The sequence below is a fragment of the Poecilia latipinna genome, unplaced genomic scaffold, assembly GCF_001443285.1.
Source record: "Poecilia latipinna isolate Pla-1442-1.1 unplaced genomic scaffold, P_latipinna-1.0 Scaffold85, whole genome shotgun sequence".
In the NCBI taxonomy this organism is placed as follows: Eukaryota; Metazoa; Chordata; class Actinopteri; order Cyprinodontiformes; family Poeciliidae; genus Poecilia; species Poecilia latipinna.
This window is the reverse complement of record NW_015112701.1, coordinates 434345-460540: the sequence shown is the minus strand read 5'-3', so window position 1 is coordinate 460540 and position 26196 is coordinate 434345. Positions and strand designations below refer to the sequence as shown.

Below are 26196 nucleotides of genomic sequence, written 5' to 3'. Positions count from 1 at the left end.
TAAATAAAATGCGTTCCTGTTAACCAAACGTGGAAAAAACATGGTCACATAACTGCACTTATATAACAGGCAAATAAATAAATAATAATAATAATAAATATCTATGTAACAGTTTACTCATCCATGTCCACATTAACATACTCTGGGAAATATCTGGGTACACACATGTACCCACTGACACACACACACACACACGCACACACACACACACACACACACACACACACACACACACACACACTCAGAGTGAGTACTGCCTGCCCTACAGAGGGTGTGAGGGTGATGTCTCAGCTATACGCACCATCTCTATTCTTATCGCGCTGACGCCACGTACAGCGTCAACACACACTCGCCCCCTCCTCCACTGCATTCCCTCACTCCCTCCATCCATCCTTCACCCCCCACCATCCTCCCCTCCTGTTCTCTCTAGTAAACGTCTGAGTCTCACAATCTGCATCCTCCTCCTCCCTGTTACATACTGGCTGCTTTCTTTCTCTCTCTCTCTCTCTCTCTCTCTCTCTCTCTCTCTCTCTCTCTCTCTCTCTCTGTCATACACACAATCACAGGTGCTTGCATCTACACACACACGCACACACACGCACACACACACACACACACACACACACAAACAGGTGCACAAGTGAGCCAATGTCCTTTCTACACATGCTGCTATAAATAGCCGCTTCACTCACACAGCACTTCCTGTTCATCCTTAGGTGAGTACACACAGGTTGCCCTCAGCAACCATCCATCTACATTGTGATGGAGAGAGAGGAGGAGAAGAAGAAGAAAAAAAGGAGAGAAAAGAAAGAACCTACTGAGTCTTACGAGTCTCTTCAGGGATTTGCACTCTTTTTTTCACTTTCACCTGTTTCGCTGATTCCTGTGTTGGTCTCAGAGCCTTGGGCTTCCTCCTCGTTTCCTTGCATCTATTATTTGAGCGACGTGAGTCACATCACAAGAGTCGCACAGATGTTCTCGACATTCAGCAGCGGCCTCGTTCTCCGTATGCCGTCAGAGTGATTACTAACAATCAGCTGATGTCATTTATGATTTACAGATACCGAGTCTTAAACTGGACAATTGGACAAATTGAATGTCTCTCTACGGTGAAATGCAAGGAGTCACAACATTTGTCCATTCGGTTTACAACGTACAGTTATACCTGTGTGTAGACCATACAGGCGGGGCAGAGCCCTAAATGTTTTCTCTTTTAGGACTGCCCGCCACTGCTGCGGTTGAACTTTGTGTTTAGATCCAACACTTGTCTTTGACTTGTAAATACTGAAACTCTCCAAAAGATTTCTTTGTCATTTGATAATGGGACTTGGATTGAGTGAGGAACATTTAGACGGTCATACAAGAAAGCACAAATCAATAAAAGGAAGTCAGACCTTCTAACTAAAATTAATGTTTGTCCTTTCCTGTGTCAAATGTAGTCACTGACAATATTTTGCATTTAAAGGGGCATTATAAACCACACCCAAACCATTTCCAGGCAGTTTTTTAGCACAATCAATTAAATATGTTGCCTCCAGTTGCTATAAAAAAATATTGTATCACACATAACTAAAAAGAAGTTTGACTTCTTATTTTGACGCTTTGAAATTGGGTCTCTGTCTCTTTAAGAAGCTCCTGCTCTTTCCGCCTTCAGCTCATCATCACAACAATGCTGCTCATTATGCCGTTTGCATCTGTTCTGAGGAGCTTGTGGTTCATTTACTAAACCAAGCACACTGGAGCAGTTCCACCAGGTGTTTCCTAATTACTGCTAATTACTGATAAAAAACATTTATGACAGAATCAAAGAAGCACTCCAGTTGTGTTTTCGATGAGGAAATAACATTAGAACAAGATATGAAGGTAAACAAAGTCAATTTTCCGTAATCCCTCCCCACGCCCTTTGAGAACATAACGCTGTATAGTCAGAACAGGAGGAAGGTGTACGCACCAATGCTTGTTTTGAAACAAACGAAGTTGGCTAAGATTAAGATCCTGGGATTGGTTTCCCAAAACTCCAACCTCAACTCAGTTGGAAATTTGTAAACTGTGCCAGTAAAACAACATAATTCACAACAAATCGACCAACTCTGGTACAAAGAATGAATCAAATATCCAGAGAAAAATATGGCCGGAAAAAAAAAAGTGCATCCACCTCCGGTGTGTTCTGGGTCTCACTGTGAGGAGGCCCTGTGACGTACTGAAGGAACCAAAGTATTCAAGGTTTGACTTTCTAAGCTGAACCTTTGGGATTAAGAAACATTTCAAACATGTGCACCCAGGTCTTTTTTTAAGAAATAATTTTATACGTTGGATAATAATCTCCTCCTTATGAACTTTACGCCAACAATGCAGCGGATTAAGCTGAAGATTTCCTAAAAGCTATTAAAGTTTTCTCTGACTTGGTGTTGAGGTGACTCTACGTCTTAAAAGTGAATCAGAAGCTTTGCACAAGCTGTCTGAGAGGAAGAGAGCTGATCCAGATCAAAGCGTGGAGAAACAGTTTGCATCAGATCCGCCTGGATTAAAAGCTGCGAACAGAAAAGCCCAAGTTTCTCTGTTGATTCCTTATTTCTCAACAGCAGCTGTGTTCATCTCTCCACCTGCTCTCCCTCCCTCTCTCTCTCTCTTCTTCTCTTTCTCTCTCCCTCCCAGCTGCCATGTGGGATGTGATGATGCTCTGACGGGCTCGGCGTCTGTTCTTGGAGGTGCTGGTATTTTTGTGCTGCTACAGGAATAGTGTCAAAGTTGTAGCGTATATTGTGGGGGTGGGATCCTGGGGAGGGCTGGGATACTTTGAGATGTAAGACTCCGAAGCCACCGAACAGACAGGAGGGAGACCAGGGAGGGGATTGCGTAAGTTGGCTCGCTTGGCAGTAAATTTAGCCTGGGTTCGCTCACGCATAAATTTGATGAGCGGTACTATCTCAGTCGTCAGAGCCGCGGTATTTTAGGATGTGAGTGTGTTTTGGCTTGGGAACGCGGGGCGTATTTTATTGTGCGTTTATTTACAAGTCGTGAAGACTGAGGGCTGGTCATTTGAGATGCAAAGAGCACTATTTGCATCTACATTATTCACCTCTCCGCTTCGCTCTGCTCTGTGTTCCTTGTCCTGTTGTTGCTATTTATCATCTCAATGGCAGATTGTTGTAAACAGTGGGTGACCACAGAAACACATGGTGATGTAAGAGCTCACTGAAACACTTTTTTAACTTGCATCACTTTTTACAAGTTGGAAAAGGTTAAAAAAAAGACAAGATACTTTCAGATGTTCGTCTCGTCTGTTTTGATGCGAGGATGTTTGGTTTTGACTGTATTCCTGCATGCATTAGAGAAATATAATCAAACTGGATAGATTTGATTATGCTTGATGGTGATAAATGAACACCAATCAACCCTCTCCCCCAAAAAAAAGATGCTTACATAATTTTATTGAATCTCATCATGAATGAGAAACAATAATAAAAAACTGTTCAATGTTTCAAACCACTCTTCAGTTTAATTCTAAGACTTCCTTCAGCTGATCTTCATCAACAATGATGGTTCCTGACATGGCTCACCACCCAGAGTGACAATAAATCAGGGGGCAGTGAATGCAAACAAAACAAACTAAACTGAACTAAAATGTAAAGCCTCTCTGGAGCAAACAGAGGAGGAAGTGTAGTGCTGTCTAGAACTATTCAGCTTTAAGCTGAATCAGTTTCTTGAGTTGAACCACTTATTTGGCCACGAATAATTCCTATGATCAATGTGATGATATTGTGTTTTCTCTTTATGTACTGTTGAGTCTCGGTGAGTGATGTTGTTGGAGTGTTGTTTTGTTTTTTTTATTTTAAACATGACCTCTGCAGACATGAGGAAAGCTAATTGCGGGCTAAAAGTTATGGCCAGAGATGCAGGACTGACTCTGTACGGCACTTAAAGAACGCGCTGCCAGGAGAGGCTTGTTAACGGTGCAGTTGAGTCTCTGCGCCCTGCATTTGCCAATAAGATGAATGTGAATGACTTTGGCGGGCCTTTTTGGTGTTCCTGCTTCATCCAACACAACGGTCTCTGTCACCCGGATTTGTACTGCATGCGTCCCCACTCCCTTTTGCTGCGCACTTCACCGGCGGAGCGGATGAACTAGTTTTTAGTTCATCTGTCAATGTAAGGACAAGTTTTTGGGTGTCATCTTGTCTGTCATATCATGGTCATTTTTGTATTTTAAGAAAGTGATCAGGCCAAATTGTGATTCTGTGACAGACTCTTTATAACAAAGCTGAAGAGTCTTAGCTAAGTTGCCTGCTATGTGTAAACAAAACACCGACTTAAACCTGGAGTGTTTATGTTATGTTAATTATGTTTTACTGATTCATAAGTGTAGAATTACGGAGTCAAATAAACAAACACGCAAAACAAAAAAACTGAAAATGAATGAAAGAGCAACTGATCAAGGCAAGAGCTGCACAACAGTAAGACACTGTGTGATCACAATATTATTGGTAAAAGTTATAATTATATAATTGCACATATTCCTCGTGGGTTTTTTTCCTTTTTCTTGTAAATCCCAGAAAAGCATTGCTTATATAATTAAGGCAATTTCAATTCTGAACATGTTACATCTTCAGGCATCTGCAATACAACGTCCAGATGCTGAACGGCTCTGCTTGAGACCTCAAGGTATTTCTATAAAAGAAAATTATTTTCTGTCATTTGTTCAGCTGCTTTGTGTTCATTTGGGTATATAAGCATAGAGGTTACAATGAGGTTTGTGCCCATCAACTAAAAGTACAATAATGCTTTGAAGTGCTGCAGTGAAGTACATTAAATTTCTATATCAACACCGAGCACCTGTGTGATTCTGCAGCCTGAAGCTCAAAGTCAGCACTTCACAGCCGTTTCATTAAAATAAATCTTTTAGAGAGGAATGCTGGCTGCGACCTTGGCTGCTAAAACTCTAGCACTAAATTTAGCATTTTAAACATCTGCACGAACCTTTCCCTCAGAAGAATGGAAACTATAAACTAACAGTCAGACAGAATGATGATGTGTTTACTCTATTAAACAAAATAGCCTTTAAAGTACATAATCAAACGTCTCACCGTGACAACAATTACAGAACACAAAGTGAGTGTTTATCCTGCATGTGCGTGCGCACAGAAAAATGCGCCAACATAAACATCAAATTGCTTTCGTCAGTTGTTTGCGCCTGCGTTCCTTTAAGGGCCCCAAAGCAAAAAAAAAAAAACCGTTCCAAATTTTATTCATAGTTTGAATACCATGTCAGCCGCAACAAATGCTTGTACACTCATCGTACGCAAGTGTGGTTTGAAGTCCATCATCATCCGTCGCACGGTTTACATAAAACCTGATGGCTGGTTGACATGTATGTTCTGTCATAATTCAGAGAGGATTTAATAATTAAGATGTTTATGTCAATAAAGGACTGTTCTGTCGAAAAAAATAAAAATAATATCTCAGAATCAAAAGGTTGTAGCTTCCTTGGAGGAAAATTTTCAAAAAATGTTCCCTCAAGGTATCAGGGTAAAAAGCAGAAAAATATTTCCATTTATATGCTGCTCCTTTGAAGAGCTTAAATCTTATGTGACAAAAAAAATTAGAAGCAGTCTGACTTGTTATTTCACAAAATCTTAAACACAAAATCTACAAGTTACTCGTTATCTGTAACCAAATTAACTTAAGTGTTGTGATCTTGGGTTATTTGGGTTTATTCTTTGATTTTGCAAACAATAACGGGTGAAACATCAGTCCCTTGATGTGCAAAGATGATAGAATTATAGCACACCCCAGAAGCCTCGTAGCTGTAAATGCAGAGAAATGATTCTGCAAAGGATTCACTCAGGGGGCCAGAATGCTAATGTATGCAAATGTGGGATTTTATTTGTAAAAAAAAAAGAAATAAAATATGTAACCATGTATAATTTCCTTCCACTTTACAATTATTTCCTATCCTGTGTTGGTCTAGACCAGGGGTGCTGTCGGTCTTCTAGGGCCAGCATCCTGCATGTTTTAGTTCTCTCCCTGGTTTTACACTCCTGCATCAAATGATGGCTCATCAGAAGGCCTAAGCAGAACACTGATTTGCTGAAAAGGTTGTTACTACCACCAGGGAGAGAACTAAAACATGCAGGATGCCGGCCCTCGAGGACCGACTTTGGACACCCCTGGTCTAGACCAACAACATAAAAACATAAAAATCTGTAGCTTAACGCAACAAAAGGTGAAAAGGTTCAAAGCGTAGTCATACTTTTGCGAGTGTCCTGACAGGATCGCTCTCCTCCGAGCGCCACGCTGAGACCGAGACGGGAAACTGGGGAGGTGAAGATGGACCTGGACGGGATGCTCGCAGGATTTGATTGGACCTCTGACACGCCGGCGGACACCTGGAAGTGTCAGAGGAGAAGATGAGAATTGAGGTGGAACGGCCGTGCCGAGACGAGGGACAGGATATACGGTGAGGTGCAGCGAGGAGAAGAAAAGGAAGGGGGTGAGGAGCAGAGGGGCGAGCGGCGTGTGGGCGAGGAAGGCCAGCGAGGTGAGTGCGATGACGGGAACATGTGCAGGTTTGTCTTCCTGACGTGTGCAGCGTACACACAGTCCTCTCTTCTGCCCCCATGTCTTTTCTCTTCCTCTCTCTCCTCATCAGATCCCACCTCGCCCCCCATCATCATTCCCTTCTCCCCACCCACTCACTCGCTTTATTCCTGCCACTTACTGGGCCCTGAAAAAAAAATAAAAAATAGGGCAGTCCTTATGTAAGGAGCAGAGACGAAGCGGGGAGGAGGGAGGAGAGGGGCACTGCGAGCTGAGGGGAAGATTAAAACAAAGATTTCCGGATGCAAACAAGCAAAGAGAGAGAAATGACTAAGATTCATTATAAGGGAGGAAAGGATGCGGCGCATGGATACAAAGGACACATATCAGCCAGAACATTATGACTAATGACAAGTGAAGAGGATAAAACATTACTCTTCTCATCGGACTGGCACATTGCAGGATATTATTTGCAAAGTTAAGATGTTGGGGGCACAAACAAAATGAGCAATGTGAGGATTTTATTCAACAGCACCAAAAGTGAAGGGAGATGACGTGAAATCTGTACATTAGCAGGTTTTGCTACGACGTTCTGGAGAGATCAGACCGAGGTCAGGGGAGGCTTCTCTGAGAGATTAAAAACAGCAGAAGTGCAGGGCATCGAAAACACCTTAACTCAGTATGTGGTGTAGAGCGTGTAATAGTGGAAAAAATGACAACCGTGAGCAAACTGACCAGAGTTTGTGGTTTCACTCGGCAGAGTCATTCTGCATCACTACAGCATCTCCGTTGAAGCCTGGCCTTTTCTTTCTATGTTGTTTTCACACTTTTGTTTGCTCCGTCAGGCGACCTGGCGCATTTCAAGAAGCAAGTTTAAATAAAATGTATCACTGTAATTATTGCTCTGGCGAAAACGTTGCCGTCTAATACGTGAAGAGCTTTAGCAAGAGTGTACTTCACCTGAGTGCGGTTATCATCCAGTCACAACAGTCTCAGACGTGGTTTACCTAAATGTATATATGTCAATTTGCAGCTGAGACCATACGAACACATATACGTGCCCTTTTTTGTCTCACTGTCTGAACTTTAATCTGACTAAACTTCCCCACGTGGCCTGAAGAGACTAGACGAATGAGTAACCACAAGTTAAGGATGAATCCAGTTCTAAGGGACAATGCGTTTCCTTTTACGCTGCAGTGATTTCTTCCTTGCCACAATGATTCAACACATTTATTATATAGCAATAATCATAATAACTGCCAAATGCAAAATCTTAATTTCAAGAATTTACAGTCATCGTGACAACGAAGCGACAGCTTCCACAATGTTGTGCTGTGGTGGTGGATGCTGTTATTCATGGCTTCCAGGAAAATCTGTGAATGAGGCAAAGTCGTCTGTAAAGTTTTGAGTAGAAAGGTCATTTGTGTGAGACTAAAGTCAAACATTTTAAAACAAATCATGCAGAAATCTCTCTCTCTCTCTCCACTCTCCATTTAGGTGCGAGGCTGATGACTTTACAGAGTTACTTTGCACCTCTGATCTCTTCCTTGTCCTCTCCCTCCTCCCTCCCTCTCTCTGGCTCTCTGCCTCCGTGACTGGCAGCGAGCCTGCCAAAAGTAGGCTAGGATTGACGCGCTGCTTGTGTCTGAGTCACAGAGAGCTGTGGAGCACTGAAACCCACTGACTGCATTTAACTTTAGGCATCTGACTCCCATGCAGCGCATGATACAATGGAGGCATCCACTCCCGTTTCCTCACCTCGGCGCTGACGTTTGCGGCCGCAATTACAGCAATGAAACGAAAAAAAAAAAAAAAAAAAGAACTCCAGCGGGACTGAAGTTGCACAGATATGCAGGATTTATTTTGAGCCACGACCAGTAGGTGAATGCCTTACAGGTCAAGGCTATAAGACAGCAAACTATTTCAGTTGCTGTCTTTGTTAGTTTTTCATCATCATTTATTCCTATTCCAGAAGGGACAGGCCAGCACAGGCTGTTTCAGACTGAGCACAGCAAGCGTAAATCTGTCGGGTGAAATAACATGAAACAAGTAAGATTTGTGTTTTGTGATCTTCTGTGAGTTACAGTAGACAATGTGCGCTCACTGCATTGAGAGGCTTTGTGCAAACACAAAACGTTGCTGAACAGAGAGTCAGTCACATGGGCTATACCGGGTAAACACATGTATAGCAATGTAAACACCACTGAAAACGACGTGGGCCAGGGGAGGGGGAAAAAGACATTCTGGAAAGTTACAAAAGTGCATTGCATCATGCGGCCAGAACTTTATCTCGTGCTGGCTAAGGTTAGAGACATTTGGTTTTGTTTTGGGTTTGCACACGTTTCTCGAAAAGAAGAAAACCCTCAGCAGCAGAATAAAATGTGTTAGCGTTACAGAGTTTTCGGACGGCGAACAGGATGTCCTGCATGGGCACCGTGACATTACAAAATATCATTTGGATTCTGTGGCTGCCGGACTTTAGCAGATCTGGTCATTTGGTTTGATGAAGAAAAAAGTAAAAAAAAAAAATAAAAATAAAAAGACTGAGGGTCAATTTGTCAATTTGTGTTTTGCTCTAAGCTTTAAAGGTTGATGGCAAGTCAAACTTTAAATATCAGGGTAGTAGACAAATGTCAAGATGCTGGAGAGAAACAAAATCCAACAGGGCCTATCCAACATCTCAGTAAATTAGAGAGTTTGAAGAGAAGCATTTATGCTGGATTAGTTTGACAATAAGGTGGCACAGTGGAAGAAAATAATGTGGATATTATTGCCAAGAATTGCAATAAAGATATAATTAGTTTTTCTAGTCTTAGCATTGCTTTTAGGCTTCTATGTGACCATTAGCACCTTAGGGACTATGATCTGTTTCCAGTTTGGGAACTTGACACAGTGAGACTAAACTTAACAGGCTGTTTATTTTATTATGATCTAATCTGATCTTAATATAATCTGGTGAGGAGCTCCAAGTCTTTGGCCTTCTTACCACCATCTTGAATTTTAGCCTTCTCCACACAAGATCAGATTCAAATCAGGACTTTATCTCAAAACCAATAATTTCCACTTCCAGTCAGAAGAACCTCAGTCCGCTGTGGGACATTAATAATTTCATACTTAGCCATAATTTATGGGAAATATATTCATAATCACTTCAGGATTAAAATTCAACTCAGAAAACTTCCACTACAAATAAGTTATTGTTTCACAGTGCCATCAATAACAACGAAGTACCCAAAACCTTTTAGAGTAACATAAAATGGAAAACAAATTGCAAAAAACAAAAAAAAGGAAGAAAAAAAACTCTACAAGTGGGTCTAGAAAAAAACAACCTTTCTTCTAACCTCAAGCTGCCAGTGTAGGACATAACACAATTGTTGACTAGCTGTGCTGAGGCTCGGATGGTTCACCACAAGGCTGCCAGCGAGACATGCTTTCATTGTTTTCCTAAAGTCTGTGCTTATTGCAGACATTCCACAACTACCTGACCAAAAGCCTGGCTTCCCTGCACAACGCCAGTGGAAAAAAAAAAAAAAAAAGAAGAAATGAATAAAATCCCTGCTCAAACTTTTCTGAATGAGAACAATGTTTAAATATGTGTAGCTTGACAAAAACACATCACTGTGAAAGAGTATTTGTCTCCTCCCATATTTCTCCCAATGCTTGCCTCTTAATTCTTTCACCTCATCAAATACAATTTAACGTAAGATTTTGTTTTTAAAACTGATATACATCCGAAAGGTATTCCAGCCTTTTCACATAGAGCCAGGTGTGTTTTTTTAAAAGCTTTTGTTTTTCCCCGTTATGAATAAAATCTCTTGCATTTACTCAGCTTATCTTTGTCTGACGTTGAGTTTAGTTTCACCATCTAAAAGATTTCAGTGACAACAAAAGGCAAAATATAAGAGTTCTCTCAGGGGGCAAAAAAATAAAAATAAAAAATACTGTCTCAAAGCAGTGTAAGTTCAAAAGTTCATTGCAGAAACATTAATAACAAAAGAGCTTTGCTTTTAATTTCATCTAGCTTTTTTTACTTAATGCACTTCACACAGAAGCCAATGTTTACACAGCCACGCAGGAAGGCCTTCAGCTGCACAGAGGAAGAATTGGTGGATTTGGACAAGAATTGATGTGTTATAACAGGCTTACAGAGGCGGACTTTAACCCCCCCTCCACCTAACAGATCACATAACAACTGGCCTGACCTGAAAGTCGAGCTCGAACCACAGCCTTTTCACAAACACCCCACTCTCGGTTTCACTTTGGTTTTGCTGAGTTGGAGGTAGCTGTGAGTTTAAAAAAAAAAAACACACAACAAAAATGCAATCCCAGCAAGAAAGCTGAGGGAGGCTGCAGTAAGAAAGGACGAGGCGCTTTGGTTGGCTGGAGGGGTAAAAGACATCTCAGGTTTCCTTCGGCGGGGTGACGAAACACTGGGAGTTATGCAATGCAGTTGGGCTGCGGAGCCAGTAGGGGTGTAAACAGCCCCGCTCTTAACTGGGACAGGCCTACGCGTTGCCTGGCAACGAGTATTTTGGGCCAGACCAGCAAACATGGGCCCGCCTTCCAAAAGGAAACAGGAGCTGGCCTCATGAGTGCAGAGCACGTTAGTGGCTTCCCGAAAATATGCTAAGAAACCGAGGCAAGCAAAACAAAGCACACAAGGGGTGTCAGATAACCCCCACTTCTATATTTTCAAGTCTGAGTCTAGACTACCACAAGTTACAAACAAACAAACTGTCAAAAGGAAAACAAAGTAGTCTGAAGGGAAGATTAGTCTCACATGCGTCGCATTACTTCACAACGCAGCAATGAGTCTTGGGGTCAAATTGGGCCATGTAGCATGTAAAAAGAGATGCAGGGTTTGAGGGGGGAGGAGTTTGTTGATTCTTCTTGCTCTTATCTAAATGTATTTTGTTCATTTCTTTTACAAGGGCATCTACATAAGAATTATTGCTACAAGCACTACACTCGATCTCCACTTTCAGAACGTCCTGACACACTTTGGGAATTATACAGATGTTTTGATTTACACCTAATGTACTGACCCAAATGCACCCAGAGTCCCCCAAAGTAAAGAGGAGTAGAGGTAAAGTGTGTTAATTTACTTAAGATAAAAAAGTATTAAAGAATAATAAGGAAAAAAATCTGACCATTGTCTCAATTCTACTTTTATTGGCTTGAATCAGAGTCTGTAACTTCGCATGAATTAGAGCTGTTTACATTGTGATGTTTCTTGAGGTTAGGTTTTATATATGTGTGTGTAAATAAACTCGATTGAATCTAACTCAACGGTTAAAATAAGCATCCACCTTCTTCACAAATTGTGAAGCTTTTTTGAAATATTTCAGCCATTGCTTTCAGCAGAATAAGTTGCTTTGTTTTCACATTAGTGCTTTTAAAGACACTAAAGAAGAAAAGCACACTTAGTTGTAATTATACGTTATTCCCCCTTAAGTGTTCATATTAGCCTTTTATAATGGCATTTAGTCAAATTTGTGCTGCATTAAGGATTTCATTTACGTTTGACTAGGGTTTACAAAACAAAGCAAAACAACCACCAACAGTTAAAACTGACAAGAACGACAACAGTTGGTTCTGTGTGAGCGCCTCCCAATGCTGTGGCAAGTCGTGACAAGATTTAATCTGAAGGTTTCATTCCTTTATTTTGTTTCAGTAAAGTCGCTGGTCGTGTGGAAGTCGAACACTTTAATAACTAACTGAACTGAATAATAAATTACATTGTGACTTACATGTGACCTCAACTGATTAAAAATTAAAATAAACCCAAAGGTGATTTTGTATTTTATTAATAAAATATATGATTTACAGAAAGAAAATTTGAGCTGTAATTCTTACGAGGGGAAATTTAGGTGTAAAATGTATATACACTACATTGCTTTGTAATATGCTTCTATATATCTCATTATTGCACCTCCTCATATCTATCAACAATATTATAATTATGAATCAATACAAATAGTTAATGTTGTTTAACTCAAAATAATACATACTTATTTATGAATCTATAATCTTCTCTTAGTCTTTCAGTGAGGAAATTCACACTGTCCATATCATCGACATAATAAATATTTATTATATCTATGGCTCATGCTGTTGCAGCAGCCAGTCATAACAGAGATTCTGTACAAATAATTACTATAGAAGTACTTCTGAAAACCAGCTCCACATTAATTTAAATATGCGTATTATTTATTCAGGAAGAAGTGACATTTAACACATCTGCCATGTTGATGAATGTAAGGCGAATGGGAATAATTGTTTAACAAATGAAGCAAAGTGCAGTACAGTAAATCCTAAAACAAAGATAAACAAAAACATTTTATTCACCTAATATTATTTGTGCTAAAAGAACTACGTGAAATATACGGTATAAAAACCAAGGAAATTATATTTAATGATATTTAATTCAAATGATTCAAATTCAGCTTCGTGGCGTCTGTCTGGTTATTATATGCTGAATTGGCTTGCCATACTACATCTGTTCCCTGCACAGAAAGAATCCGGAAGCCATATTGTGTGCTGCTGCCCAACGCGTGTCGCCACGGAAACGGGTTGCTAGGCGGCATAACAAAAAAGACCAAATTTATACGCGCTTGCGTCAGAGGGTAACGGCGTATCCATGGTAACGGAACGCCATATATATACACACACACATACACACTGTTCCTGTCGCTTGTTTTAGCACAGTTAGCGTATTAAAAGTTGCAATGCGGACTATCTTTGAAAATGAAACGCATATGAAGTAAAATCTGACATATTATGACGCGTGTTGTACATTATTGTAGAACAATTATACAGCCGAAGTAGCAGTTTCCTCAAGTAGATTTCAAGTCCTCGTCAGGTCAAATTCTGCCTTTTTGTCGTTTTACTCCCGGTGAGTGTGGGCTGCTCTCGCACGTACGTTATCACCCATTCACTTTAATAACTCCCCATCATGAACAACTTACATCGACGGAGTTAGTCATCCCGGTTCAGCGGCACACGGCTCCGTTAACGGCAATCCGGGACACAACGTCCTCCGTGAATCCTCGTCTCTGACGTGGTTGCAGCTCTGACTAATAACTTGTTATCCCCAACTCTTCCCTTTTTGCTCACGCCTGTTCACACATCAGCTGCAGCATGGAGCCCTTTCACAGCAGCATGCCCGCCCCGACACATTGTCTGACATCACAACCAGAAAAACGTAGTATTTCAGGTTTTTTTTTTTTCATTCATTCATTCAGGAATTTTTTTTCTCCCACCCCGTCTTCCCGCGTTTAGCTTGTGGAGCCAGTCCCCCAAGCCGAAAAAGAAAGCCTCCCACCTGCCACATTCCCGCTGGTGTCCGAATGTAGGCTTCACAGTGAATCACTTTATGTTCGGATTGCAGTGACATGCTCAGATTTCCGTCACTGCTGCCCACTGTCCAGTCAGTAGTTACACACAGCCGATTTTTCTGGGGGAAAAAAATGTTGTGAGTGATGCTGATTGTGCTGAGTAAACCCCCAAGATAAAGTCTATTATCTTGAGTAGGGGCGAGCATTAAAAAATGACCTATAGGGGCAGCAGCCCGAGATTTAACCCCCCCGCCCCCCTGACACCTATTTTATCTCAAACACAGCAGACAAATTATTTTAATTTGTCTGTAAAGTCAGGGCTCAGATCGGGACATTATGTCACCCCTGAATTTAGAATGCTCTAGCTGCAACTCAGAAAAATTGGCTCGTTTTGCTGTTTTTTTTTTTATGGCTAATTACCACTAGCAACATAAACAGATGTTATGTATTCATAAACTAAAGGAACAATTTCACAAATGGAGGTTGTACCATGTATGCCTTTGATTTAATGTAATGTAGACCATCAAAAGTGCCAATGAATACTTTATCTATGATTTTTTTTATTTATGGCAGCCATATTGATAAACTAATATACCCATATACTAAACTCTGAGATAATCCTCAAAGTATCAGTTCACTTTATACATTTTTGCTTACATAACCTAAGAGCTATCCCCAATCTTCAGCTTGATACACAATACTAGAGCAAATTACCTAGCCATAAACTTAAACTCAAACTTCCCTGACATGTCAGTCATTTACTATCATATCTTACCTTTGTGAACCGGAAGAAAATCTGGACAGGTTTTTCTCATACAATGTGTAAAAGAGTTTAACACATTGGTAGATGATTTCAGACTGAAGGGTTTTTAAAGTGTTTTTGGGAGTCTGTAGCTGAATGCCTCTGGTCTGGCAAACTCCATCTATCAATGGCAAACTATCACTTTCCCAATATAACTCTGGGGGACATTCTTGTTTCCGACTGGGAAGTGCAAAAGTTCAACTTCCGAAGACAAAGAGAACAGACAACAACACCAAGCCATAAGCGCATGCCACACACTTCCTTTTTTGTTGTTGTTGTTGTATTTCAGTGACTGGATTTTACTGCCACACACCACACTGGTGTATAAATACTCCAATATTTTCTTAGAATCAATGTTGTTTCTAAAAAAAAAAAAACATTGTCATGTCATTATTTTCCTTTAAGAAATCACAAAAACAAAGGTCCTGGAAATATTTAATGTCCACACACTTTAAGCTTGATGTGTCCCTAACTATCTATATTTTTTTGAATGAGTGAAAGAAACATGCAAAGGGGTAGGGCATCAAAACAGGCTCTAGTTCATACTGTTCTGGGTCAAAGCCCTGTTTTTATGTTATTTCTCAAATTGCAGTTAATCCATTCATGGAATAATACCCGACTTCAGATTTAGGGAGTGTTCAAGTGCTCAGATCAAAAGAGGGCTTTCCTCTCTTTTTATTCATTATGAGTCCTACGGGTGTGTCCTGAGAAACGTTTAAGGAGGATTTCCCTTAAAGTTTGACGGGACTCAGTCTTAGAGAACAACTCCAGGCTGCCTGGGTGTAAATAAACCCACATTTTGGAGTTTTCCCCCAAACTGCCATTATCAACAATAACTCTTTGAAGAATTAATATGAGTTACAACAACATTTAATTACCCTTTGAGGTCAATAAAGAAGTTTAGAATTTGAATGGAGTCTGAATTTGAATTTGTACCTTTCGTCTCATGACTGAACTTGTGATCTGTTTGGACAGGTGAAAACAAATGTACAAATTAGTCAGTAAAGATTAGGCCTGTCTTGGGTTTACATTACATTAATGTTATTCTCCCCAAAACAGGAAAAACATTTTAGGTATTATAATATCATTCATAACCATGACCTAAGAATGTTCCTATATTACATACGCATCTTCATGGTCCTAAATAGAAACTTTCCATATTTATCACCCTTGTGTTTCTTAAAATTTCCTCTCAGACATTGTCAGACGGTGAGAAATATTTTTTGCCTGTGATAACATAAAAAAAAAAGAGAATAGAAAGTCTATTATTATCCGTCGGCGAGGTAAAAAGCTTCTGGTCCATTCAGTGGGAGAGGGAATCCCTCAACGTCACCAAGGATACCAAACACAACATATAGTCAAATATGGGCATGTACGTCAGCGGAACTCCGAGGCGGGACTTCGTAGCTAGAAAATGCCTAGCTGGTACTCGCAGCGGATGGCTTCATTCATGAGTACAACATCTACTACGCTGCACCGTGAAAAACCGGCCGGCGTCCGCCACGGACTTTCCGTTAAAGGACCGTACATGGATCTATAACTTCGCGGAAGTGTTTTTTTCTTTCTTTTTTTTTTTCTTTCTCTTGAACAGCGGATAAGTTAGAGAACAAGCGGGATTTTACAAGCGAACCATATCAAAAGCAGATTGAGTTCAGCTGGAGCGAGTTTTCCCTCATCTAGAGGACTTGGATTAAGTTTCTTCATGCAACTTTTTTGGAAAGAAACCAAGACCATCTCACTGGGAAACAACAAGAAACTTAACGGTAAGAGAAATTACAGACGTGCGGTCCAAAACAGCTGGCTGCGGCTGCACGCCAGCTCCTTTCGAGAATCACCCAAAGAGATGCATAAAAAAAGGAGGCTTGTTTTTAAGAAACCTCATCGGGCTTTAGGCTTTAATTAACTTTCTTGCCAGTAACATCATCTGCTTTTCCCCCAACAGTTAACCTCTCCCTTAGTAACCTTCTTGCTGCCCCGCCGCTGCAGGTGACACCGTGCGCTCCCTGGTTACCGCAGGTGCCGCCTTCTCCTTCAGTCCCTCCGGGGAGATGTACCAAGGGTTTCCCGGCGACCCCGACAGTGGATCCCGTGGAAGCTCGTCTCCGTCCATAGAGTCCCAGTACCTATCCTCCGTGGACTCCTTCGGGAGCCCGCCCACCACCAGTGCTCCGCAGGTAAGTTCGTGTTAAGACAGGCTAGCATCTGCTGCTTCTTAAGATGGGATGCAACTGAATTATTATTATTATTATTATTATTATTATTATCATTATTCGTAATTTTTCAGAACCGCTATAATGACACTTTTTATGCCGCCATATTTATATAAATAGAGCAAAGGAAACTGGGTCAAACGCGCTGATGTAAGATAATTCACAATCTACTACAAAGGCCTTATTAGTTTAGCCTTACGTTGACTGTAAGGAGCGTGGATTCAGTCAAAGTTTCCCAGTGATCTGTTGCTTGCGGCGGTGGCGGCGGTGCTGCAGCGCTCTCCGACAGCGTGCTCCGTCAACGGCACGCCGCGCCGCAGCTCTGGAACTCCCTACGTAAGCTCCGCTCTCCGCTCGCCGTGACGTAAATGCGCGTTCTATTTTGGAGCGCTACGTCGCGTTGCCAAGGGGAACACCGGGGGTGTGACGAGGGAGGAGGAAGAAGGAGGGAGGGAGACGTTCGAAGAGAGGAACGATTGGTCGGCGTCGGCAGCTCTCTGAGCCGCCTCTCCCAATGTCTTTACACGCTTTTAGATTAATATTAATGGCAGTCGCTACTCTTCCTCGGCTCTAAATAAACCCGAAAAAAGGAGAAGTGATAAATCTGAACCTTCTATTTGCGTTTTTAGACCCATATATAGTTCATTTTGTGTAACTTGGATAGATGGGACAAACGGAACCTTGTTCCTTTACGTCCGTTTTTTGACTGGTTTATTACAATTTCATCTTCACAATCTAACCTGTAGGTTCAGCTTTCTAAATCAATGAAGTTTAATTCATTTTCACTTTCAGAGAAATAATTGACATTCAGAAGCATACGTACTTTCTAACGTGATCCTTCTTCTAAGTTGCAATCAAATTCAATTTATTATGCCAGTTGGTTAAGAGTTATCTAAGAAACCCCTGCTGATCATACTTTACCTTTTTTCCTGTGCAAGAATGTAGTGACGGTGCAAAGGAACACGTTGTTTCCACATATTTTAATTTTGCTCCTAAGAGGCTTCACATTTGTTTGTTGCATTTTAATTTGACTCCTAAGAGCAATTAATTATTATAGGAGTCAAGCAAGTTTATTGTCAGTTTAATGTTGAGCTAGTAGTAAACGACATCATAATAATAAGGATTTCTTCAAGCACCTCAACAGGTCAGTGTTATCAAATAGGTTTTTTTTTTTTTTTTTTAAATGTGGGATAGATAAAACCACATTAAAACAGATTTAGTACTTTAACTGCATGTGGCAGGAAGTTGTGTAGAATTTTGTTGGTTCTGTTTTGATACTTTCGTATTATTTTCATGATGACAGCATTGTAAAATGTTCATAAAGAGGATGTGAAGAGCCTGAAATAGATCCTTCTTAGAGGATACTGCAAAGAGACTGACAGGATTCTCGACTAACAAACTAAATAATTAAATCTGAGAAGAATCTTCTCAAAGTGTTACTTACTTCTAAAAGAAACAAACATATGTGCTGTGATGTTCCCACGTTTTCCAGCACAACTTCTTTTTTTTTTCTACGCTCATTTGTAGGTTATTTATTGATTAATATATTGCATGTGATTGCTTGTTATTAATTAATTAATTTATTTGTTTATGTCTAGTCATTTTGAACTTATTACTCTTAGGTATATATATATTTTTTGCAAACTTTGTATTTATTACCTAAGATGGAATAGCTTTCAACAATAAGTAATTTCCCCTAAGGGATTAATCTATTCTATTTTATTCTATTCTATTCTACTAGCCTATCATTATTAGATTTATACCTATACTAGTTTGATTTATAAACTCTCAAAGCCCTGTTTTTTCTAAGGTTATTATAGATTACATGGTTTTATTCTATTAGATTGCTGATTCATGAGTTTTGAGTGTCTTTTCTTGTATTTTTTTTCTTTAACTGGTCAGTCTAATTTCACAGTTACTGAAATCTAAAATCGTTGTATTTCCCGGTCAGGAGTGCGTTTCAGCGGGTGCTGGCTTGAGCATTGTGGGCAGCGGGCCAGGAAGCGGTGTCGGAGGTGAGATGCCAGGTTCATTCGTGCCCACCGTCACCGCCATAACTACCAGTCAGGACCTGCAGTGGATGGTGCAGCCAACCCTCATCTCCTCCCAGGCCTCCGGGCAGAGTAGCTCCACTGGCACCTCGACCATGACCCAGCCAGTGTCGCTGGTGGACCCGTACGACATGCCGGGCCCCAGCTACTCCTCGGGGTCCTGTTTCACCCCTCCCAGTTCAGAAACTCCAGTGCCGGCGCCGGGTCCCATCCGGCAGTCCAGACCCCGCAGCCGCCGTGCACGAGACGAGTCTGTGAGTGAAGATGGAGATGTTGGTGTGTTAGTAAGTCTGTGTGCTTGAGAAGATTTGTATGTTGAGTTGAAGGTAAATGATATGAGAGAGGACAAAGGAAGTCAAATTAAGCTATTATTAATTCTTGTTGACTTTCTGGGTTGTGGTTAACGAGTAGAAATGCTACAACTTATCCTGACGGCCTTTTGCACAAGCATTCAGAGAAACAACGCCGTAAAGGGTTGTGGAAAAAGAAAAAAAAACAAACTTTGATTTGTCAGCTAGGATTATATTTAGACTGCAAAAACACAAAATCCTACCAAGTATTTTGTCTAATTTCTGGTGCAAATATCTTAGTGTCCTTAAAACAAGACAAAACGTACAATTAACCTTTCAGGAAGAAATAGGAGCTTCTTTTAATTAAGTTGTTCCTTATTTTATAATGTTAAAAGTACTAGTTCCACTGGTAGATTATTTCACTAATAACAAAGCAATTTTTCCATGCTATTAGTGAAATAATCTGGCAGTGGAACTGAAACTTTTTCATCAATGTTAAGGAATTATTTGCTTAAAACAAATGCCTATATTAATCAAAAGTTACTTGCAAGTTAGTTTTGTCTTATTTGAAGTGTACTAATGTATTTTCACTAGAAATTAGATCAAACATACTTGGTAATAGTCTGTGTTTTTGCAGTGTACGTGTGTTTGCTGTTGTCAGTACAATTTATTTTTCAGTCAGATGACGACTGAGGCTAACAAGAAAGAAATTTCTAATCCAAGCAATGTGTCAAAAGGCAAAAATAGCGTGCTCATTGCAGTGTGTCCATTATTAACGCATATATTTTAAAGTTGGAACCAAAACTTCCAGCCTCTAAATTTACTTTTGTGATTGCAGCTAACACCTGAGGAGGAGGAGAAGAGGCGCGTTCGCCGAGAGAGAAACAAGTTGGCTGCTGCCAAGTGCAGAAACCGCAGAAGGGAACTGACAGACAGGCTGCAATCGGTGAGTTGAGCCCTGTTTTGGAAGCCGGAATGAGTGATGATCATAATTATGCTGTATCTCTAAACTCCCATTGCATTGTGAAGTATGTTAATAATGGTTTACATTGGTGCACGGGGGCTTGGATAATAGTGAGTTGTGTTCAGCTGTTACGGGAAAGAAATTATGGTTTGAAGAGCAGCTATTGTACCTGCGCATTTCTGACCTAATTAGGGAACTTATCTGTAAGGCAGCTTACATGTTACCTGCAAGTCACGAGAGTGTTTCTTCTGGGAGAATGCAGTTCCAGGCAAACGCCAATCATAGGAAAGAATAGTTTTGTTCCTGCTCCCGAACTCACACCTTCAAGAAGGAATGAAAGGAGAGAGAGATCGACCAATTTGCCCACAGTAACGATAAGTTTGGTTTGAAGTAGTCAGGCCGAGCATTTCAAACCCAAGTGTCAAGCAAGGAGGTGGCATCTTTCAATTCAGTTGAATTCAATTCAAAATTGGGTTATTTATCCCAAAGGGAAATTAAATGGCGTCTTAACTCATCTCATGCTGCGGATGCTGTGGGCAGACAGTCTTGCAACAAGGAGGAGCCTCTTACTAAAGATTGTTGCTGCATAATAGTCTCATGACTGCTATGCTACGCTAACAGCCCAATTTCCGGGCAGCAGAGACGATGTTCCTTGTCCTGGATTACACCATCAGTTGTTGGCAAGCATTGCTAATCCACCACATTTGATTTCGCCACTCTGTCTGCCTTTATGGTTAGAACACCGGGCAGATAAACACATTGGTGTCTACGTCATCACGCCATCACTGTTTACCACTTGCCTGACATAGTGGTATATTTCACAAATCTTAAAAAAAAAAATGCAGGACTATCTCCAGATGTTTCATCGTCACCTCAAATTAACTGCTAGAAGGTCACAGACCTCATGGGGCTCCAACAGGACGATGAATCCAAACACTAGCTGAAACCGCCATCTTGAGCCGGTTGTGATAAGTGGTCAAAAAGTTTGTCTATGGCTACAACATGTCTGTGGGATCCCTGTAACTTGCTAAGGAACCTTCGGTCAGACATTATTGTGGATTAAGGCATATGTCGGGAAGTGTAAATTTAAACTTGTACCCCTAAATGTGGTGCTTAAAAGTAATTGCAGTCGCATGTTGTTTAACTATACCTGTTGATGAAGACTGAGTGCAAACCTCTGACCAGAACTGTAGATCTTCTCACAAAGATATCCAAGTAGAAAATGGGTGTAGCTGACATTGACCTTCCTTCTCTTTCTGCCCACCTTCATCCACCTTTCTCCTGTTCCCCCTCCTGCGTCCTCTCGCTCCCTGCAACTCCGCTCAGGAAACTGACATACTCGAGGAGGAGAAGGCGGAGCTGGAGGCCGAGATCTCCGAGCTGCAGAAGGAGAAAGAGCGTCTGGAGTTTGTACTGGTGTCCCACCAGCCAAACTGCAAGATCCCGTACCAGGAGCAGGCTCAGCAGGTCTCAGTGCAGTCCCAGCTCGCTCCTCAGAGCCTGCCGCCTCCCGTCTCCATTGTGGGCTTGACTGTGAAGGAGGACTCTTTCTATCTCCCTCCTGCCTACTCTGCTCACCCGGCCCCCACACAGCCCCAGCCTCCGTTGCAGCAGCAGCAAGTCCAGCAGCAGCAGCAGCAGCAGCCTCAAGCAGGGATGATGCAGGAGGTAGAGTTTTCTAGTTCTTTCTACGGCTCAGCTGAGCCAGCACCTGGTGGGCCATGCCTTATGGCCAGTGACAGTGGTGGTGGTGTTAACCATGACGATGCCGCCATTGGCAGTTACAACACCTCATACACATCTTCATTTGTGTTCACCTACCCAGAGGGAGCCTGCGGGGTCAGTGCCAACCAGCGGAACAGCAGTAGCGAGCAGTCATCTGATTCCCTGAACTCGCCTTCGCTGCTGGCGCTCTGACTGACCGACAGACACATGCATGCACAGATTACCACTCACACGCCCAATGCTCACTGGACGCAGAGGCTGACACGCGTACGCGCACAGTGCCAATCAGTCTCCCAGATTGAGGAAAAACAAAGTGCCAATCATTCGAACCTGATTGGGTGACAGTTTACACGTCTGGAAATATATTCCTATCAAGAGCCATAGAAATAAAATAAATAAATTGCACATCAGATCGAACCTTTAACATTTGAGCTACAGCAAAGAATACATTCCTGTTTTGTATTTAGTCGAATAGTTGTAACAGGGCACAATTAATAAGTTTCTAAAAAATAAAAAGTGCATTAAGAAAAATCTGCAGAGCCTTGAAAGATTCTTCAGACCTCTTTAACTTTTCCACATTTTGTCACATTAGACCACAAACTTCAAAGCGTTTCATTGGGACTTTATGTGACGGTCCGGTAGAGAGTAGGCGATACTTTCTAAATGAAAGGAAACTGATTTCTCACAGATAAAGTGCATTTCTAAGACGATCCTTTGGTGGTGTTGGTGTCATTTGGTTTATGTTTCTGACAGCTTTGTGCCTCTAGAGGCTGTAGTTGTCGTCCATTCTTCCTTTCAAAGTAGCTCAAACTCAAACATGCTGGCTGGAGAGCATCAGCGAACACCAATTTTCAGCACCTGTTGTGGATTTTGAACTGGATTTGGGTTTAAACTTTGACAGATCCGTCGTAACGCAGACACATCGGTTGATCTAAACTCTTCCGTTAAAGCTCTGTTTGTATGTTTGAAGTTATTGAGCTGCTGGAAGGCGAACCTCCACCTCAGACTTAAGGTCTATATCCAGCGTTTATCCTCCAAGGTTGTTCTGCGTTTATCTCCGTCCATCTGCCAGCCAACTCCGAACGCATACTTGCTTGTGCCCTTTGCGCTGCTTGTTGAAAATTGCGACGGGCTCTCCTTGTGGCTCTCTTTCAGCAATTCATCAGTCTTGGAATTTTTCTGTAAGAGCCATGACTTGCGGGATGTACCACCGGTTGATGTTTAGTAAACAGATTCTTCCACCCGAGCTGTGGATCTCTAAAACTCTCCCAGAGACATCACGGGCCTCTTGGCTGCTTTTGGATGCAAAGTGACAAAGTGTGGAAAATTCAAGGCGTATGAAAGCTTTTTGCAAGGGACTGCTCGTTACCAGTCTAAAGTGCTCTGATTTAAAGAACTGATTCACAATGAATTTTTCTTATTAAAATACTCTCATTGAGTAAAATAGATGTTATTGCTGCACCCCAACACGCACCAGTGCCCCCACCTTGTTCCCTCTGTCGGTTACCCTTCTGCTAGCGCTCTTGCTTTCATTCTTGTCCATTATCTTTTTTTTTTTTCCCCCTCTTCGTCCTCGCTGTCGTTGAATGTATTTGTGCAGATCTGAAATAAGGGACCAAGGACAATTTGTTCGGGGTCTTTTCTTGTGGAAGACAGACACCGCTCGCTCACCCGTAACCCTCCATCTGCTCGGCTGCTCTATATGCTTCTTCATTTGCTGCTTGGACTTGGCAAGTTGAGGATCTGAGTATCACAGCCTCCTCTAAATCTTGTGCTTTCTGCTTTAAAAAAACAAAAAAAAAAAACAATCTTCCACCGTCTGCCTACCTGCCATGCGACCCATTTCTCCCCATCTCTGTTTTTTTTCTCCTCTTCTGTCTCTTTTATTTCTCCCTCTCTCTTTGAAGTCCTCGACCACTGAGAGCCCGGAGAACCCCTCCAGCCCCTGGGACCTTGAGTGAAAAAGCCGGCGCAACTAACACTCCCCACTTTTGCACCCCTGTCATTCAAGGATCTGGACGTCCAAACAAGAAGAGCCTCTCCTTTTTGGAGCTCACTGCTCAGATTCCTCTTTACGATTTGAAACAGCAGCTACACGTTACACTTAACACGCACACGGATGCACAAAGCGCGACACGAAATGCCACTGTCTTCTGCTGAGCCATTTTTTTTCATATTGTTCGCACGATGGAGATTAGATACATCTGCTGTGCTGGAGAGTCAAAAGCGAATAGGAACTGAGTGGAGGCACGGAGGACAGACGCCTGCGGAGAATATCCTGTCGTCCGTTTTGGGTGTAGATATGATAAAGTAACAAAACAAAAAAAAAAAGAAAGAAAAAGAGGGACCAAAAAACGAGAGGAAAGCACTTCTGCGGAGATGTGACCTAAAAAAAAAATAAAAAAAAAATACATCTTCACATTACAGAAACTCAACGCCTGGGGTCGACGCGCTGAGTTTTCTCTCACCGGCGCTTTCAAGTCTCTGAAATCTGAGGTTTTAGCTGCAGCAACTCAGAGTTTTATCAGATGTGAACCAATGCATTCATACAGAGGAGGGACTTGTACCCGTTTTATTTTTTATTTTATTTTATTTTATTTTTTCAAAGTGTTTCAGACAACCTCTAAACGTTGGGCTCGGTGGTCTCTGCTTCCTGTTCCCTGTTCTCCCTGTGCAGAGCTGAGGAGGCGTTTATTGTGAGTGGGGGATCCACTCTGAGACACCTGGCCCGTTTATTTCTTTCTTTATTGAGGTTGAAACGACGATCCGAGCACAAGGCAAGACCCGGAAAGAAAAAAACAAAGAAAAAGAAGAAGAAAACAAATGGAGAGAGAGAGAGGGAGAGAGAAAGAGAACATGGGGCTGATGTTGTGGAGTGAGTGTCCTTTTTCTTTCGCCTGTGAATTTGTACATTTTTTTTCCCTCTGTATTGTTTGAGTGAAAACTGTTATATATTTCAGTGTTTGTTTATGTGACTCATTGTTCTTGCTTTGTCTTGTACTGTTGCCATTTTTTTTTTGTATTATTATTACTTTCAAATTTCCGTTTTGTTCAATTTATTCGGGAGATTTCTTCATAACTGTTACTATTACTGTTTTGCGTTGTAGCCAGTTTGTTTGCTGTTGTTTTTTTTAAACTATTATTTTATTTTATTGTATTTTCATTTGGCAACTTTAGAGGCATAAATATGTGCACTACAAAAAAAAAAGAAAAAAAAGATTGAATTAAACTTTTAAATGCATATACATTTAAACGGTAACATGTATATGTATACGTGTTATGTACCATGATTGTAATGTATGAATGTCTGCAGATATAAATGGGATATTTTTGTCAATGAAGAGCAAGGTAAAAGTACAAAAAAATATATTTAAAAAAATACATATTTTTATAAAGCAAGAAAAAAAATTGAATTTAAAATACTGCCCTGTCCCTGAACATGAAGCACGATGTCACTGCCTATGTCGATGTGTATTTATGTTTTATAAACAATATAAAAGCACTATCCAATTTACATTTATTGTATGTTTATAACAATGATGTTAGAAGATTGTGGTTTTTGTTTGTGAGGTCTGTCCCAAAGCTACTGACCCCTTCACACCTCCAGTGAGTGAATGTCAACAACAGATGTGTTTGTGACTTGGTTCATTTTTAAAAGGTCAACATTTCGCACACACGCACGCATGCACACCTACACACACACACACACACACCTGCACACACAATGCATATCTGCTCTGCACTATCGCCTTGCAAATTTGCAGAAATGTTTGTTTGAAGGATAATATTTTGTAAAATGTGTTCTCAAAAAAGCTTTAAAAATTTTTTGTGTTTGCAAAAGAAAAAAGAGGCTTTATTTTGATCTAATAAACTTGCTTATTGGAAAAACATCAGCATGACTAAGGGTTTCTGCAAGGGTCTTAAGAAGTCATTAAAAATTAAAAATGTCATATATACTGATTAGGCATTAAAGTCTTAAATATATATTTAAAAAATTTCCAATTCGATCTCAAATTATATATCGTTATGTCTTTCATTTGTGCATTTATTCAGATGTTGCTTGTGCCATCTTCTTTTCATTATGTTATTTCTTGAGAGATGTGCTTGGAAACATTTGTTTCTTCTCTTAATTGTTACTCTTGCTGAGAAACCGAGGTGCTATTGCATTGTTGAAAAGCTATAAAACCCATAGTGCATGAAACGAATAAGCCTAGTCAAAGGAAATGCACCATTCAGACATTCAGCTTTTCCTGCAAACCTGCAAAGAAATATTGCTTTAA

The 26196-nt window shown here is 41.0% G+C and overlaps 1 protein-coding gene across 3 annotated transcripts; it reads left to right on the top strand.

Moving 5' to 3' along the window:
- The first annotated feature begins 15991 nt into the window (after nt 1-15991).
- Nucleotides 15992-24304, top strand: fosb (FBJ murine osteosarcoma viral oncogene homolog B). Of its 3 annotated transcripts, XM_015021682.1 has the most exons (6): nt 15993-16439; nt 16663-16850; nt 18838-19221; nt 20066-20173; nt 21518-21859; nt 22017-24304. In XM_015021682.1, exons 1-6 carry the CDS (start codon nt 16379-16381, stop codon nt 22080-22082), a joined length of 1149 nt encoding a protein of 382 aa, XP_014877168.1. In that variant the 5' UTR covers nt 15993-16378; the 3' UTR covers nt 22083-24304. The 3 variants fall into 3 exon arrangements, with proteins under 3 accessions (XP_014877154.1, XP_014877168.1, XP_014877162.1); XM_015021668.1 differs by having other exon boundaries at nt 15992-16439; nt 21518-24304; XM_015021676.1 differs by having other exon boundaries at nt 18838-19191; nt 21518-24304.
- Nucleotides 24305-26196: the final 1892 nt, after the last annotated feature.

Excerpts from the sequence above, each read along its gene's own strand:
- fosb (XM_015021668.1), top strand. The coding sequence starts at position 16,379 with ATGCAACTTTTTTGGAAAGAAACCAAGACCATCTCACTGGGAAACAAC. Across the intron at positions 16,440-16,662 it reads AAACAACAAGAAACTTAACG|GTGACACCGTGCGCTCCCTG; the intron begins GTAAGAGAAATT and ends CCGCCGCTGCAG. Across the intron at positions 19,222-20,065 it reads ATGGAGATGTTGGTGTGTTA|CTAACACCTGAGGAGGAGGA; the intron begins GTAAGTCTGTGT and ends TTGTGATTGCAG.